Below are 13735 nucleotides of genomic sequence, written 5' to 3'. Positions count from 1 at the left end.
ACTCTGATGAAGAAGTATTTTCTTCATTTATATATGTAAAACTTTGGTAATAAAGAAAATTTGATCTTAACGAGAGATACAATAATTCGAGGTACAAAGGTAGATTCTTTATTTTCGTAATTATGCAGATGTGTACATGCGTTTTAACAAAAGTGCGTCTACGTATGTACACGCTACATATGCTAACCCTGCTAAACACATGTGTATTCAAAGATTTCGTATCCACAACGCTGAAAAATTCGCAATACGAACAGGAATAGATCCATGAAAATGTTTTTAACAAAGTGATCGATAACGTGAAATAGTTTTTTTATAATCGTACAGAGTTAAATCTTAAATCTCAACAATTTTTGAGAACAAGTGTAAACGTTTTCGATATACTTTATCTGCCATGAAAGTTGAATTAAATATCTACAGATGAATTTTTTTTCGAAATTGCAGAATAAAAATTTAGGAGTCCAAGAACACTTAAGAACTTAAAAAAAAGATTAAAACGTTCCAGAAACCTGAAAATTAAAAATAAAAATCTAAGATTAGGACGACGAAAATATTCGAGATTTGAAAGATTTAAGAATATGGAAAACGAAAGATTAAACGATTTACAAAGATCTACAAAAAGTTCGAGATATATTATTGCGTTGTTACTGGTGTCATCCATGGCAGACAACAAGTTGCTTTAATTCTAATATAATAATGATAATTTTTTATTAATATTAATAACATTATGTAGTGTGTATAATAAGGTACAGGATAATCACACGAGGTATCGACCAGGTTTTAGGAGGACAACATTAATTTCCTTCACACTTGGTCCAAGAAGAATATTATTTTCATAACTAATGATTGAAGAATTTGCGAATTCAGTATCATACGATAATATATGTGTATATTATGATTGAAATATTAAATTTTGGAAAGTTAGAGCAGAATTGTGCCCAAAGAATCAATTTATTAATGCGTACCATTAAAGATATCGAAGCTTAAACACTTTGCAATGCTACGCGAACGTAGCAATAAATTTTAAAAATACTTTGAGTAGATCAAAAGAAATCTCTACATTCTCTGAATTTCATTCATTTTTCATGGGTTTCATCCTGCTTAAAAGAACTCATAAAATTTGAGATCGATTTTCGATTTCGTAAGTCATGAATTTGCCTTTACGGATCAAGTTAATATCGACTATTCTTGATTCATTCATTTCTTGCAGGAAATTGAACATCTGGATGAACCCCAACGGTTTATCTTCTGCGATATTATTATTTAATAATTTAATGAAATTCTGTAAATGTAATATAATTTAATAATTTGATATATAATTTCTCAACGATTTCACGTCTCGCAGCTGTAAAGCTTCAACAAACTCTCCGAAGCTGAATTAAATCGTAGGTTCTTTCAGGTCCCTTCGATCGTCGAGCGATGTACTGGAAGTGTTGTACATGAAAGACTGGGTAGGTAAACGGAGTAGTACATACATATTTACAAAGACACTTGCGGAAGGGTACTCCAGCGTCTTTTCCTTAAGATACGTTTCGAGCAATGATATCTCGGCTCGCTGCGTTTGATTTTCTTTCGCTACAAACGGCATCTTGAATTATTATACCTTATATTATTTCAGTAAATCATAAGTTTATGATTTGTAACGAGGTCATAAATCTTGATCTAAGGTCGTAAATTTTTAAATTTAATTAGATTTACAAAAATTCACTTAGATTTTTTTTCCTTTCTTTCAGGAAATTTTTAACTTTCAAATCGATTTTACTTCTTGAACACAATTATTTTCTCATTAATATAACTTTTGTATTTTCTGGTCACTTGTTGAAAAAGAAGTAGAAGAATCGATGAAAAAGTCGAGACGCTTTACGTGCCTCGTTGTTATTGCTCGAAACACAATTGATAATATATTAATGGAATTTCCGATAGAACGTTAAGATCTCATAATACGGTATCCAAAGTATCGAGGCTTCGTAACAATTGCTCGTCCTTCGAGCACCACTGCACCAGTTCTTCGATGGTCACCACGCCGTCCTTATTCGCATCCATTAACTAAAAATGTGCAATATTAATATACTATATAATTAAAGGTCTTGCGATTAAATATATTTATTATTTAATATAATAAATTATTATATTTAATTTATGACAAAAATTCTAAAAAGCAACACAAATGTTTTCCCAAACAATTATTAAGATCTAAAATCAAAAACGAAATTTCACAAAAGTAATTTTAACTTAGATATTTTCTTCAACTATTTAAGAGCGTTTTTCAGAGGGTTTTTACTCACGTGAAAGATGCGATCAACGTGTTCGCGAGCAGCCACGTGTGGTTCGGCAATTTGCGGTTGCGTGTAACGACCTAGCATCTCATAGATGGAACCCACAACATCTAACATCTCCTCCTTGCTTATTAATCCGTCTCCGTCCAAATCATACAACCCGAATACCCACTGCAGCTTTTCCTCCACGGATCCTCTTGATACCTTCGACAGTATGGAGAGAAACTCCTAAACAAAAAGTTTAAAGCTTAATTAGAAACGCAAATTTTCTGGGGAACATTAATGTGACATATACTTAGGAATTTCTATTAAAAAAGTTTTGAACTAATAAATTTCTATTAAAAAAAAACTCTGAACTAATATTTGAACTTGATGAGGACTTCTTTTTATAGATTTTTTCGACGGTAATTATATTTATTGTTGCTTACCTCGAAGCTAATTTTACCAGACGGTTTCCTCTTCATAGTATTGAAGACGTAGTGAGCGTACTGGCTGGCATCTGTATAATACATGGTGTGATTATAAAAATAACACGAAAAAAAAATTTTGTCATATACATATAATTTTGTGACTCTTTCTATACATCGTATATAAAATAATGTAGAATTATTTTTTATTTAAAAATAATAAGTAAGAAAAAAGTTCTATGAACCATATAAAAATAACAATTTTTCATTGTCATCGCTCATAGCAATTAGAATCGTCATTATGATCATTCCCTTATTACCTCCCTGTGGAAAGAATTGTGAAAAGATCTGCTTGAAGGCATCCTCGTCGACCAGGCCAGACGGACACTCTTGCTTGAAACCTCGATAGATCAGCTGGATTTCCTTTCTAGAAAACCTGGTGGTTGCCGCAAGCGTGGCGAGTTCCTCCGGCTTATGTCGACCACCAAGGGCTAATGCAGCGTCCCCGGAGCTCCCTAAAACGCCCCCGAGTCCTTCAAGCTCTCCCTCTGCAAGTTCGCAAGCCCTTCACTCCTAAGACTGTGTTGCGCCTTCGAGATGCTCCCTCTCGCTACTCATCTTGTCGAAATGTGGGAATGACATCCCATCGTTCAGAGGGCTCAGGCAACCCTCCATCCACCATGACGGCTGAGGGAGGGTCCCTGTCTATTACCTCAGTTTTTATTTGGGAGAAAAGATATAACAAGAGTTTTCTCCTTTTACTATAGGTTTCGAAATGTCCATCGAGTGAAACTAATACCCCTGAAGAAGGGGTGACATACTCTATTCTAGGGGGACCTATATAGTGCACAGACTTGCAGGCGGAGAAGTCGTGAGAGGCGAGAGACAACAGGGGTGAAAAGAGATCGTGGGGGTGCTTCGTACTACAGGAGCTTGCTCGTTTCTGCGATTAGAGGTTTTATAAGTCACGTTTGTTGAATTCAAATTTTTGAAAATTATATATATGTATATAAAAATAAGATGATATAGATACATAATTAATACTTCTTTTATATTCATACTTGATGTTCCTTCATTTTATAATTATTTTTAACGAGCGTCTCTACCTCTCTGTAGCGCGAATCAATGAAGGGGGAATTGAGAAGATTGAAAAAGTTCGAAGAAGAAATTGCGAGAGTACATTCTCCAGGTTCTGAGAGTGAAGAAAACTCATAGATATGGTTCTACAGTGCTGGGTGATTGTTCCTCTCTGCAAGAGAATTAATCTGAGATACTTGTTGCAATAAGTGTGATAAGATGCAACATGTGCGTGCTTCCAATTTCTGAAAGGAAAAGATATTCTATATAAATATGGTGTACCATAAAAAATTATATTAAATTATTCTCTAATTCTCTAGAAACAATTTTTTTTACAAATAGGGATATACAACTTTAACAGAATAAAATAATATTTTATTTCTTCTTTTTTAAAAATGTTATCAAGGTGATTAACGAGCTCAAACTATGGTAGTTAAATGCTATACTACTAACTAATCAAAAACGATGAAGATGCGCTATAGAAAAGGACCTAACGTAGTACTAGAAGAAGACTATGGATTGTTTAAGCAATCATAATTCTCTACGGTAACACCTGACGGGAATTTAAAAATACAAAAATACAGGTGAATATAAAGATCAAAGAACAGAGAGAAATATAAAAATAAAGAGACTGAATAGTTAAGTGTCGGAAGATCCATAAACTTAAGGATTGAAAAATCTTAAAATCTAAGTATTCAAAAATTAAAAAACTCGAGGATTGTGAAGTTCAAAGATGTGGTACTCCAATAATTTGAGAAATTGTGTTTTTAAAATCTATGGATATAAATAGATAAAAGTTCACGTGGCAATCTGTACTGCCTGTGATTTATTGAAGGTAATTTGGCAAGAATCACTTTTTAAGAGGCTACGATGTTTCGATCATCCTCTACGCACGCTGCGAACATTAGCTCTGGTCCCGGGTATCCGGGGTTGCCATGGTAACTTAGCAGCTCCTATCCCGTGCTTCCTGACCACCCCTTCCTTCTGCGAAATCTACGCGACAATTCGTGGGGAAACGAGGAGAAGTCTTACTGTCGAGATTAATTCTTCGACGTGCGGAGAGATTTCGTGTTTATTACAAAATTAGTAATTAGCATTGTATTGGTTCTTTTGATACAATCTTTTCTTTTTTAACTGAGTTGATTTGTATAAAATATTAGAAATTATTTTATTATCCAAACAGCATAATTGGACCCAAAATTTAAGAATCTAAAATTGTAGAAGATTAAAAAATCCAATAATCTCTGAGAAATTGAAACTGAAGAATTCAGTAATCTACATTAGCTAGATCCGTTAATCGAAGAATTAAGTGCAAGACCAAAGTATATAAGAAATATACAGAATACTGAACAGATAAATACTGGACAGATAAAGAGGAGACAGATAATTGAAGACACTGGAAGACTCGAGAATTCAAGATTCTAACAATAAAAGAACCAAGAGAAGTTGAGGAATTGAAAATTCAGACATCTCCATAACGAAATCTCAGGAAACGGAAGACTGCTGTAGAGAAACGGTTAGACAACTTGGAGGAAATAAAAGAAATGAATCAAGTCTAAACCTTCAAGAATCTTGAAAGTCTAAATACCAAAAACCCCAAAATTCATATAAAATCGAGAAAGAGAAAAAGGGAGATCATCCAAGAATATCATCCGAGGGAATGCATTCAGAGACTCGAGCCAAGTCTAGACATGACCTTTGACACATTGACAGTCTCTGCATGGTAAAAGGGTTGGATTCAGCCCTGTGCAAAAGCAACCATTCACGGGGCACGTGAAACTACTACGTACGTACAAACAGACAGAGACAGACCAGGCAACCCATGAGCTTTCCAGGGTGGAAGAATGAAAGAAAGAGAAGAGAGGAAGACCCATATCACTGATCACCGCACCTTGGTGCTGCATTCGGCAGTTTAGGCTTATCACCCCCGGCTATCACTCCGCTTGTCAACGACGCTCACCCCTGGGATATCGACTGGCCCAAGTCAATGGCTGTGCACGTCGTACGTCGCACAGTAGTCAAGTAGTATATCGACTGGCCCACGAACACAGTCGTCGCAAACACGAGGCTTCTCAGAGGGAAGAAGGAGATAGCTCGATTGGCACCCTACAGTCGTTGTACCGGTCCGGACTTACTCTTGTCACGGCTCTTACGCGCCTTCATCGGCCACACTTCCTGCCCCTGATCGGCAACGGGATATTGGCACTTGATTCACTGATCGACGCGACGCATCCCGAGACGAACTCCGCGCACGCACGGAGCGGGTGAGGGAAAGAGAAAGAACGATTGTGAGCGAGGATATCAACCACCACCACCACCACCACCACCACCACCACGCAGTTGCGGATGCTGCGCACGAGAAATTGCCACCGTCACAGACGGTGGAGGATAGATGTGGTCGCGCTGATGATACTACACTGAACCGCACCGGACTGACTGCGAAATGTCGCTTTCTCCGCGCAAGTGCGGTGATCTTCGATATTCTGTTAGCATAGTGACAGCTTAACGAGTTCTTCAAGTTACTTATGATATATAAGATAGAACGTGCTACTGAAGCTCCAAATCATTTCAGCTACTTTAACATTTTTCCAAATATTCAAAGCTGAAAATAAATAGAAGTTGTGAGTCTTGGAAAACTTAGATTTAAGATAAATAGTTTTATTTATTAATTATGTGGAAAAAAAGAATAAAAAATTAAATAGGAAAGAAATTGTCATAAATTAAAGTTATAAATCAGCATAAGAGAAAGTGACTCTAAGCTTAAAAATGCTTAAAAACAACATAGGAGTTCCTACAACTTTCAGAAATCTTGAAAGTCTTGGAATTCTTAAGAATTTTATAAAAGCTTGCATGGTCTCTTTTGAAAGCCCAAAAATGTTAGAACCTTTCAGGAAACTGTAAATATCGCATTATATTATGAAAAATAAAACTAACAGTGTTGTTGATGAACTGCTTTATCAGGATTTTGGCTGCCTTATGTCTGTAATAGCTTTCAGTAATAGCTTCCAGTAATAGCTCTATTATCGAGGGAACCTGCTGTGAGACACTCACAGCTGACAAGTTAAATAACTTTAACAACTGCTGGCTGTCTCAATTTAAAAATAGGTACTTGCCCATTAGTTCAGTGAATGATATGATGTTCAAGAAATATTAACATACTTGGCTGATAAGTTGTCCAATCACATGACTGTACATGCGTACTGTACAGTATTAACTAGGAATAACAAGGTTTTTCTTTCAGTTTTAAAATGAATTTCAGAACTAATTTTATAGTTTACGCAAATTTCAATAATTTTGGAAAAAAGACAAGTCCGATATTACCTTCAAAAATTTGTCATTCATTCGAAACAGTCTGTACGTTTATTCCTCTTGGGCACTCTATATTGATCTGCTAGTAAGATAAGCCGCGCAACGATAGACAGAATCAATCCAATCGGTTTCCGTAAAAATAGCAGACAGTTATTTATTCACGAAGTTCGAACACACGTCACCCCTGAGGCATATGAAACGTCGATATCACCTGAAAGTCATTATTGATGAGTTTAAACGTTTCAACGAATCGATTACACTGTATACATGAAGTTGTAGGAACAATTTTGTAAGATGTATGTAAATATTTAAATGACGATTCTTTCTCGCGCATGAATATAATTTTTCGTCAATTTTAATATCCGTTCACGTTCTCTTACCACTCTCTAATCGTTCCTTATATCTCATTCCTTAGTAGACGTACGTAAACTTTTGTCACATAGTGTATGTCTCAATCTCGGTCTCCTGTAAATATTTTACGAACTTTCAGTGGACCTCGAGACTTTTTCTGTGTAAACAAACGTGGCGCAAGTCAATATGTAAAAGTAGCACAAGCACAAACTTGGGTCTACTTTAATGTCGTAGTTTTTCACGACATATATAACAAAACTATATATGTATATACATTGTTATGTTATACATATGCTTCGATAAACACAATTCACAATCATAATTTGATATCACTATACTGTACGGCTGATCCATCACGCGACAAATACGATACCACCTGACGATCATTACAGATGTTGAACTGTCGAACAACGGAAGAAAGCTTAGACACATGTCACAACATAGTTAAACAAGCTCAGTACTGAAAACAAGTAGGCGTTATTCGTGTAGATTTCCTACTCCTTTGCTAGATGAATCCCTGGGGCCTGGAGGGTGTCCTTCGAGAACGGAGAAAGAAGACCGGCCGATCCAGATTGGTGCTTCCGTTCTTCAACAACGATCGGGGAGTAGGATCCACAAATCTGACGATCGATCACGTCTAGATTTCGCGCACCAGGACCAATCGACAATGAAGGTATCGTCGATTGGTCCCGGTTGGCATGCTGACAACTAATGGTAGCAATGTAGCGGTACCAATATAAAACGGCATAATACCGCGTGCGCAATTGAGACACCTTACGGCGCTTTTCGCGCTAAAAGTCAGGATCGGCTCGAATTCGAAATCCGATCGGGGGGTAACCAGAAGCAGACGAAATTCCGCCATACAGTGGTAGCAGCAGCATGAACGTCGCCGGTGACATCGCACAACTGTCCTACAAGGAACTGCAGGCTCTAGCCTTGAGGTACCGCGTGCCGGGCAATATCAAGGTGAGCTGTCATTGTCTTGGCGATCACGATGTCCTTTGACCGGTTCCTCGTCCGTTAATTCTGCTCCTTCCGTTCCTCGTCTGTCCCTATCCACTCGCTCTGTGCGAAAACGACTGATCAGCAGCCTCTGCGTGGATGCAGCTGGATTGCGCTCCGGTTGATGGCGATTGCAAAGTCGATCAAGAGATCCGATGTCACCGAGTCGAGGAGGTCGAGGTCGAGGTTAATCGGCAGCTGACCGCACGATCGTCTCAGTCGAATCGGGATCTGATACAGGAAGAAACGAAGTATTCTAACCAAAAGCGATCGCTTGAAGTTTTGCCGGTGCGACGTCACCGTCGTCGTTGTCACCGTGCGAAGGGTTAGCTCGAGTCTGCGCTAATTGCGATTAACCAGCGTTACACATTCGCGCTGAGACGCCGTTTAACCGTCCTTATCCATCTGCTCCTAGTGGACATGGATGACCGAAGTGGTCGTGTCGCAGGAAGACCGTGACCACCGTTATTGCCGTTACGAGATCGGCCCGCAGCTGGGGAAAACAGTTAACCGAATCTATTCTCTGTATATTCGCATATCTCGATATTAGCATCTAACGAATAGTGGAGAAACCTGATCGGTATTAATCACTTGGAAGCTGCCAATGCGATGTAACACGATTAGTTCGACAACTGTTTATCTCAGTTACACTTTCTACACTTTGTGCCTTTTCTACTTTTTCCTCCGATTAAACGTGCATTTATTATTATATTATAAATGTACAATAGATGTAATAAAGTGTAGCTAAGATAAACAGTATAGCTGCTATGATCGAAAGGGTCGCACGATTAGTGCCAACATCGCACTGTTAAACCGAATGTCTGACTATATCCACTTGTTCTAAGTAGATACGGACGATCATGGTAGTCCGAGAAAGCTGTGGCTGCTACTTGTCGTTATAAAGTAGCTTAGATGAAGCTTAATCGCATGCTAGATATAGTTTTCTTGCAATTTATAATTTTGCAATTATTTAAGGGCGAGATATGTTTGACTTTCAGTTAAACTACATCTGTTTCATACTTGTAAGCTTCAAACAATCATTTTCAGATTTCCATTATTAATTTCTTAGTGCATACATCTTTATGCATGCAGTATTCATTCAGAGACTAATCATTTTTTAAATAAAATTTAATCAAAGTTTCAAAAAACTTAAATAACAAATATAGAGCTATTCTAATCTTATATCCTGTGAATATTCACACACATATAAAAGCTTTTGTCATCTCTTTTATTTTTTTACAACATTGACTTTTATAAATTTTCTCAATTTTATAAATTTTTTCGTCTCTATTTTTTCTAACAAATCATCATGATTCTCAAATTGTAGAAGAAAGTTCTAGTTAAGGTGTTGCAAGCTGCTAGAAGCGGAAATGAAGCCGAATTCAGTCGACTGCTGCAAGAGCTGAGAAAGAATCGAAAAAGAAAGACGAGGAAACCGAAGGATTCGAAGCTCGGGATAACGTCCACGCCGTTGCACAGTCCAGAATATGTAATGGCTGACGATGATTATTATTGTCAGCAACAGCAACAACAGCCACAACAGCAGCCATATCAGTGGGTAAGTTACTGACCTTTACAAATGTTCGTTACAACAACGATTTATCAATAAAATCGTACAGAGAAATAACACAATAAACCTCTCCGTTCTGGTAACCAGCAAAATGGCCACGATTGACTTCGGACAAAGTATTTCCCATTGTTGCAGGTCGGCGCTGAAGAGGAGATTATGAGCAGAGACGACGATAATAAGATCCCACACTACGATGAGTTCAAGCAGTTTTTACTCAAGAGGATCCAACGAGAGTTCCAGACATGCGACACCAACAACAACCAAGATCTAAACATCATGGATCTTCGAACGGCGACTGGCATATCGCCGAACATGCAAGCGATATCCCTCGACATGCCGAGTTACTCCAAGGCGAGTTTGATTAACAATGCGGATCCACTCGCGATGTCTAATATGGATCGACCGAACTATCAAGTGCTGAAAGAGCCCGAAGGCAACTCGCAAGGTCCGTTCTTGCTGAAGAGAATGTTACAAGCGCCGGTGGGCGCTAACTTGGGCGAGATTGCCAGTTCGCTGTTCTGGGCAAGCAACTTATTGGACAATTCTGATACTTTGACTGCTGAGTCTGAGAGTAACGAGAATGAGGATCAGCTGGAGGCTACCGCCAACGCCAATGAGTACTATAGCTTATTGAAAAACGCCAAAGGAGAGTTTCTACTGAACGAAGCGAACCTACGAAACGTGGACGCACTGATGCCTCAGGTCTCCGGAGTCCTCACCAATGAGGATCAATACAGGTATTCCAACGACTTGGACAATCGTCAAAATTATCAAAATTGGACCGTCACCAGTGTGATGGAGGTGCCCGAGAGCGATCTGCAGTCGTCCAAAATGTTTCACACGATTTACTACAACAACACAGACTCCACGCACGGCGCGGACAACAATATGCCGTATCAATACCAGGCTAATACCGACGCCTGCAACGGGAATCAGAACTTCCTCAACTTCGACACCCGCTATCCGACCGGCTCTGACATGATGACTACCAACGATACAGCCGACATGTATTACTTGCAAAACTCAGGCAAGAATGGCGAGGACATTGGCGCGGCATATTTCCGTGGTGTCGAACCTCTTGTGCAAAATTGCACGCAACAGAGCGCCTACTCGAACGGTCAGCAGACGTTCTCAAATGACATACGCAGCAACTCCGAAGCCACCTATCAGTATCTATATCCCCGACTCACACAGGAGACGGATCACACGTTGCACGAGCGACTGGAAAGTCAACAGGCTGATAACAACGTCGTGGCAGGAATGGAGTGTGGTATCAACCAGGCGACCAGTGCAGCGAGTATGCAAGGTTCGGTGAATGGTGTGCGTTTGTCTTAGTTATTTATGTATTTTTACGGCCTGCATAAATTTAACAATCGCATTAGCATGTCTTGAAAAGTATTGTTCGTAAAATATTTTATGTAAAAGTTTCACTTTCATCGCGCGCGCGCGACAAGCCTAACAAGCACAGACGTCCGTTTCTCGTTTTAATTAATTCGCTCGATATTTCATCAAAATCAGGAACAGTGGAACCGTTTTGGCCAAAATGGACCGCTCAAATCAGCAACAATTTAGAGAACATCCTCAACTACAATGTATCGAAACAAGTAGACTACACCAAGCTGGGCCAGACGTCCTGCGTGTATTGTTACGTGGCGCCGATTGTCTCGCAGAGATCCAGCCTAGCGAACAATACCTGCTCGCAAACACGGAGATATATTGCCGAGCAGAGACAGCACTCTTTCTCAGCTTATTGGATGCTCTACAACGATACGTCGCAAGGTATGCGAATGACAAATATATCCAACGATTATCAGCCCGAGCAGTCTGCGACGAGGACGACGACCATGACGACGACACACGCCAGTAATATTCCCAGCAACGACGACCTAAGGGAGACCGACATCGAGGCTCCGATCAACGATGTGTGGATGAATCAGTACGACGAGCCAACGGCAATCGCCGAGGACATCAACGTCCAAGTGTCGGATTCGTTTTTCTGCAACGTCACTGCTGTACGGATCGATGACATTCCTACGCCGGACATCGCGAAAACTTAAAAGCACGCCGTCGAATCGTGGTTCGAGGTAGATACGAGCAACGTTGGTCCGAGCCACGGAATGACAACGAAGAAGGTTTTGATCCACCAGAATAACCGCGATTCTTCCGTCTGCATACCGCGAATCGTTATTACGCCAGCTCAGAAGTGGGACAATCGCGAAGCTTTTCTATCTTTGAGCCGATATCTGAGCAATTATTTTGCGAGATCGCCGGCGGCATACGTTCTTCCGTTTCCATGTCAACGACTGACACATACGATTACTACGCTGACTTGGAATTCGAGCAAGCAATATCCAAGCCAGAAATCAATACCAAAGAGAAATGGAAGCAGAATAGTCGATATCATCTCGCAGATAGATAGTCGATTCTATCTACGAACACGTACGACGCTTCCATTATATTTCTATCTCCTAGAGAGATAAACGCTTCAGGTCTAAAACGACCAATATCATTTTATGTCTGGAAGTGGATAGACAAAACGTATATCACACTCCCCTTCTCTCGAACATGAGGCAATTAAATTTTTATGTTGTTATGTATCCGGACCGTTATTTGCGCAAAATCGTGTGATACCGCGCAATGTGAAGATTTATGTTTTTTTCTATAAGCAAAGGATCTTGAGAATTTTTACACAATGGAATTTACAGTGTGATTCTTATATGCCTTTCCTTAAATCACGCAGTAAGTCTGCAAGATATTGTATATTTTAATTATAAATAAATAAAGTCTAAGAGAGCATCAGAAACCGCACGTGTCTACATTTATATCTAGTAATTAGAAAATGATTAAGGAAATGTATACAAGGAGAGGTAGATCGCATAAATTAATTAAAAACTTACCAAATGAAGCTTAAAAGAAATGAAGAAATGTAGCAATAAACTTTTCACGACTCACCCGATATAGAGTCCGGCTGAAACTGCGAACGGATATAATTCTTCAGCTTCACAGAGATCGATTCTTTTCTTCGTCCTCTGTATGCTCCGATTTCGCTATCCATGTCGTCGGAGTTGCTCTTCCGCTCCGAGGATCTTCCCGGTGTCACATGTACACTGTACATTTTCGCTGATACAGCGTCGATTTATAAGAATTAAATCCTATCGCTTCTTCGGGAAGACGTCTTCCGTTTTTCAGTCAATCTACTTCACTTTTAATGAAAAACTGTCTTCAAAAAATTAAATCTGTTGGAGAAATCAAAAATTAAAATAAACAGAATATACAATAGGAGAGATTGATAAATTTATAAAACATGTTTCTCAATTTGTAACAAATTCAAAATTTCACATAATATATTTCCGTTGACCTCCTTTCCACTCGCTTATTTTTCAAGAGAAATACAGATTTTTCCCATTTCTTTTACTCGCAGTTCTCTTTTACCGTCGGAGCTTAAACGAACGTGTCGGATATCTCCAGATTTCGAGATTTCCTCACGTTTTCTTATTTTGCGTTAAAGTGTCGAGAGTAAACGCAAGATCAACGGTGCGAGTCGGCGCACCGTTCGCGAAAGACTGTGCTTCAAGTGCGTTAAAGGGAAGCATGTAAATGCAGCAGTAGCGTTATGTATATAATACATACGCCGGAGAGTGCAACCGGGTTGTATTCGAGACACGCGGTTTTAATGAGGTGCTTCGAGCGCACCACTAATTATTCCAGCGGCCTCACACACACTTTCGGCGCCTTTCCGAGTACTT

General features: G+C 39.2%; 2 protein-coding genes and 1 long non-coding RNA gene across 7 annotated transcripts; 1 reads left to right on the top strand and 2 right to left on the bottom strand.

Annotated features, from left to right (window-relative positions):
- Positions 1–85: 85 nt before the first annotated feature.
- Positions 86–13225, bottom strand: LOC105185107 (Kv channel-interacting protein 2). Of its 3 annotated transcripts, none has more exons than XM_011144366.3 (5): positions 12942–13225; positions 3001–3228; positions 2702–2772; positions 2283–2501; positions 86–2043 (listed from the first exon to the last, which is right to left on the bottom strand). In XM_011144366.3, exons 1-5 carry the CDS (start codon positions 13102–13104, stop codon positions 1933–1935), a joined length of 792 nt encoding a protein of 263 aa, XP_011142668.1. In that variant the 5' UTR covers positions 13105–13225; the 3' UTR covers positions 86–1932. The 3 variants fall into 3 exon arrangements, with proteins under 3 accessions (XP_011142668.1, XP_019697855.1, XP_011142661.1); XM_019842296.2 differs by lacking the exon at positions 12942–13225 and adding an exon at positions 5893–6072; XM_011144359.3 differs by lacking the exon at positions 12942–13225 and adding an exon at positions 5649–6070.
- On the bottom strand, positions 6561–7619 carry LOC112590229 (uncharacterized). The gene is made up of 3 exons (XR_003114059.1): positions 7447–7619; positions 7079–7277; positions 6561–6971 (listed from the first exon to the last, which is right to left on the bottom strand). It is a non-coding gene; the product is annotated as an uncharacterized LOC112590229 (long non-coding RNA).
- On the top strand, positions 8226–12421 carry LOC105185123 (uncharacterized). Of its 3 annotated transcripts, none has more exons than XM_011144399.3 (4): positions 8226–8383; positions 9747–9977; positions 10125–11307; positions 11508–12421. In XM_011144399.3, exons 1-4 carry the CDS (start codon positions 8297–8299, stop codon positions 12044–12046), a joined length of 2040 nt encoding a protein of 679 aa, XP_011142701.1. In that variant the 5' UTR covers positions 8226–8296; the 3' UTR covers positions 12047–12421. The 3 variants fall into 3 exon arrangements, with proteins under 3 accessions (XP_011142701.1, XP_011142692.1, XP_019697843.1); XM_011144390.3 differs by having other exon boundaries at positions 10107–11295; XM_019842284.2 differs by having other exon boundaries at positions 10107–11307.
- Positions 13226–13735: the final 510 nt, after the last annotated feature.

The sequence above is a fragment of the Harpegnathos saltator genome, unplaced genomic scaffold, assembly GCF_003227715.2.
Source record: "Harpegnathos saltator strain DR-91 unplaced genomic scaffold, Hsal_v8.6 scaffold758, whole genome shotgun sequence".
In the NCBI taxonomy this organism is placed as follows: domain Eukaryota; kingdom Metazoa; phylum Arthropoda; class Insecta; order Hymenoptera; family Formicidae; genus Harpegnathos; species Harpegnathos saltator.
The sequence above is the reverse complement of the archived record's forward strand: the minus strand, read 5'-3'. Positions and strand labels throughout refer to the sequence as shown.

What these genes read in the sequence shown, in the direction of transcription:
- LOC105185123 (XM_019842284.2), top strand. Translation starts at nt 8,297, where the DNA reads ATGAACGTCGCCGGTGACATCGCACAACTGTCCTACAAGGAACTGCAG. An exon ending in AACAGCAGCCATATCAGTGG is followed by an intron (nt 9,978 to 10,106) that starts GTAAGTTACTGA and finishes CTTCGGACAAAG; the next exon opens with TATTTCCCATTGTTGCAGGT. An exon ending in TATGCAAGGTTCGGTGAATG is followed by an intron (nt 11,308 to 11,507) that starts GTGTGCGTTTGT and finishes CATCAAAATCAG; the next exon opens with GAACAGTGGAACCGTTTTGG.
- LOC105185107 (XM_011144366.3), bottom strand. Translation starts at nt 13,104, where the DNA reads ATGTACAGTGTACATGTGACACCGGGAAGATCCTCGGAGCGGAAGAGC. An exon ending in TCAGCCGGACTCTATATCGG is followed by an intron (nt 3,229 to 12,941) that starts GTGAGTCGTGAA and finishes GCGAACTTGCAG; the next exon opens with AGGGAGAGCTTGAAGGACTC. An exon ending in ACGTTGATCGCATCTTTCAC is followed by an intron (nt 2,044 to 2,282) that starts GTGAGTAAAAAC and finishes GCACATTTTTAG; the next exon opens with TTAATGGATGCGAATAAGGA.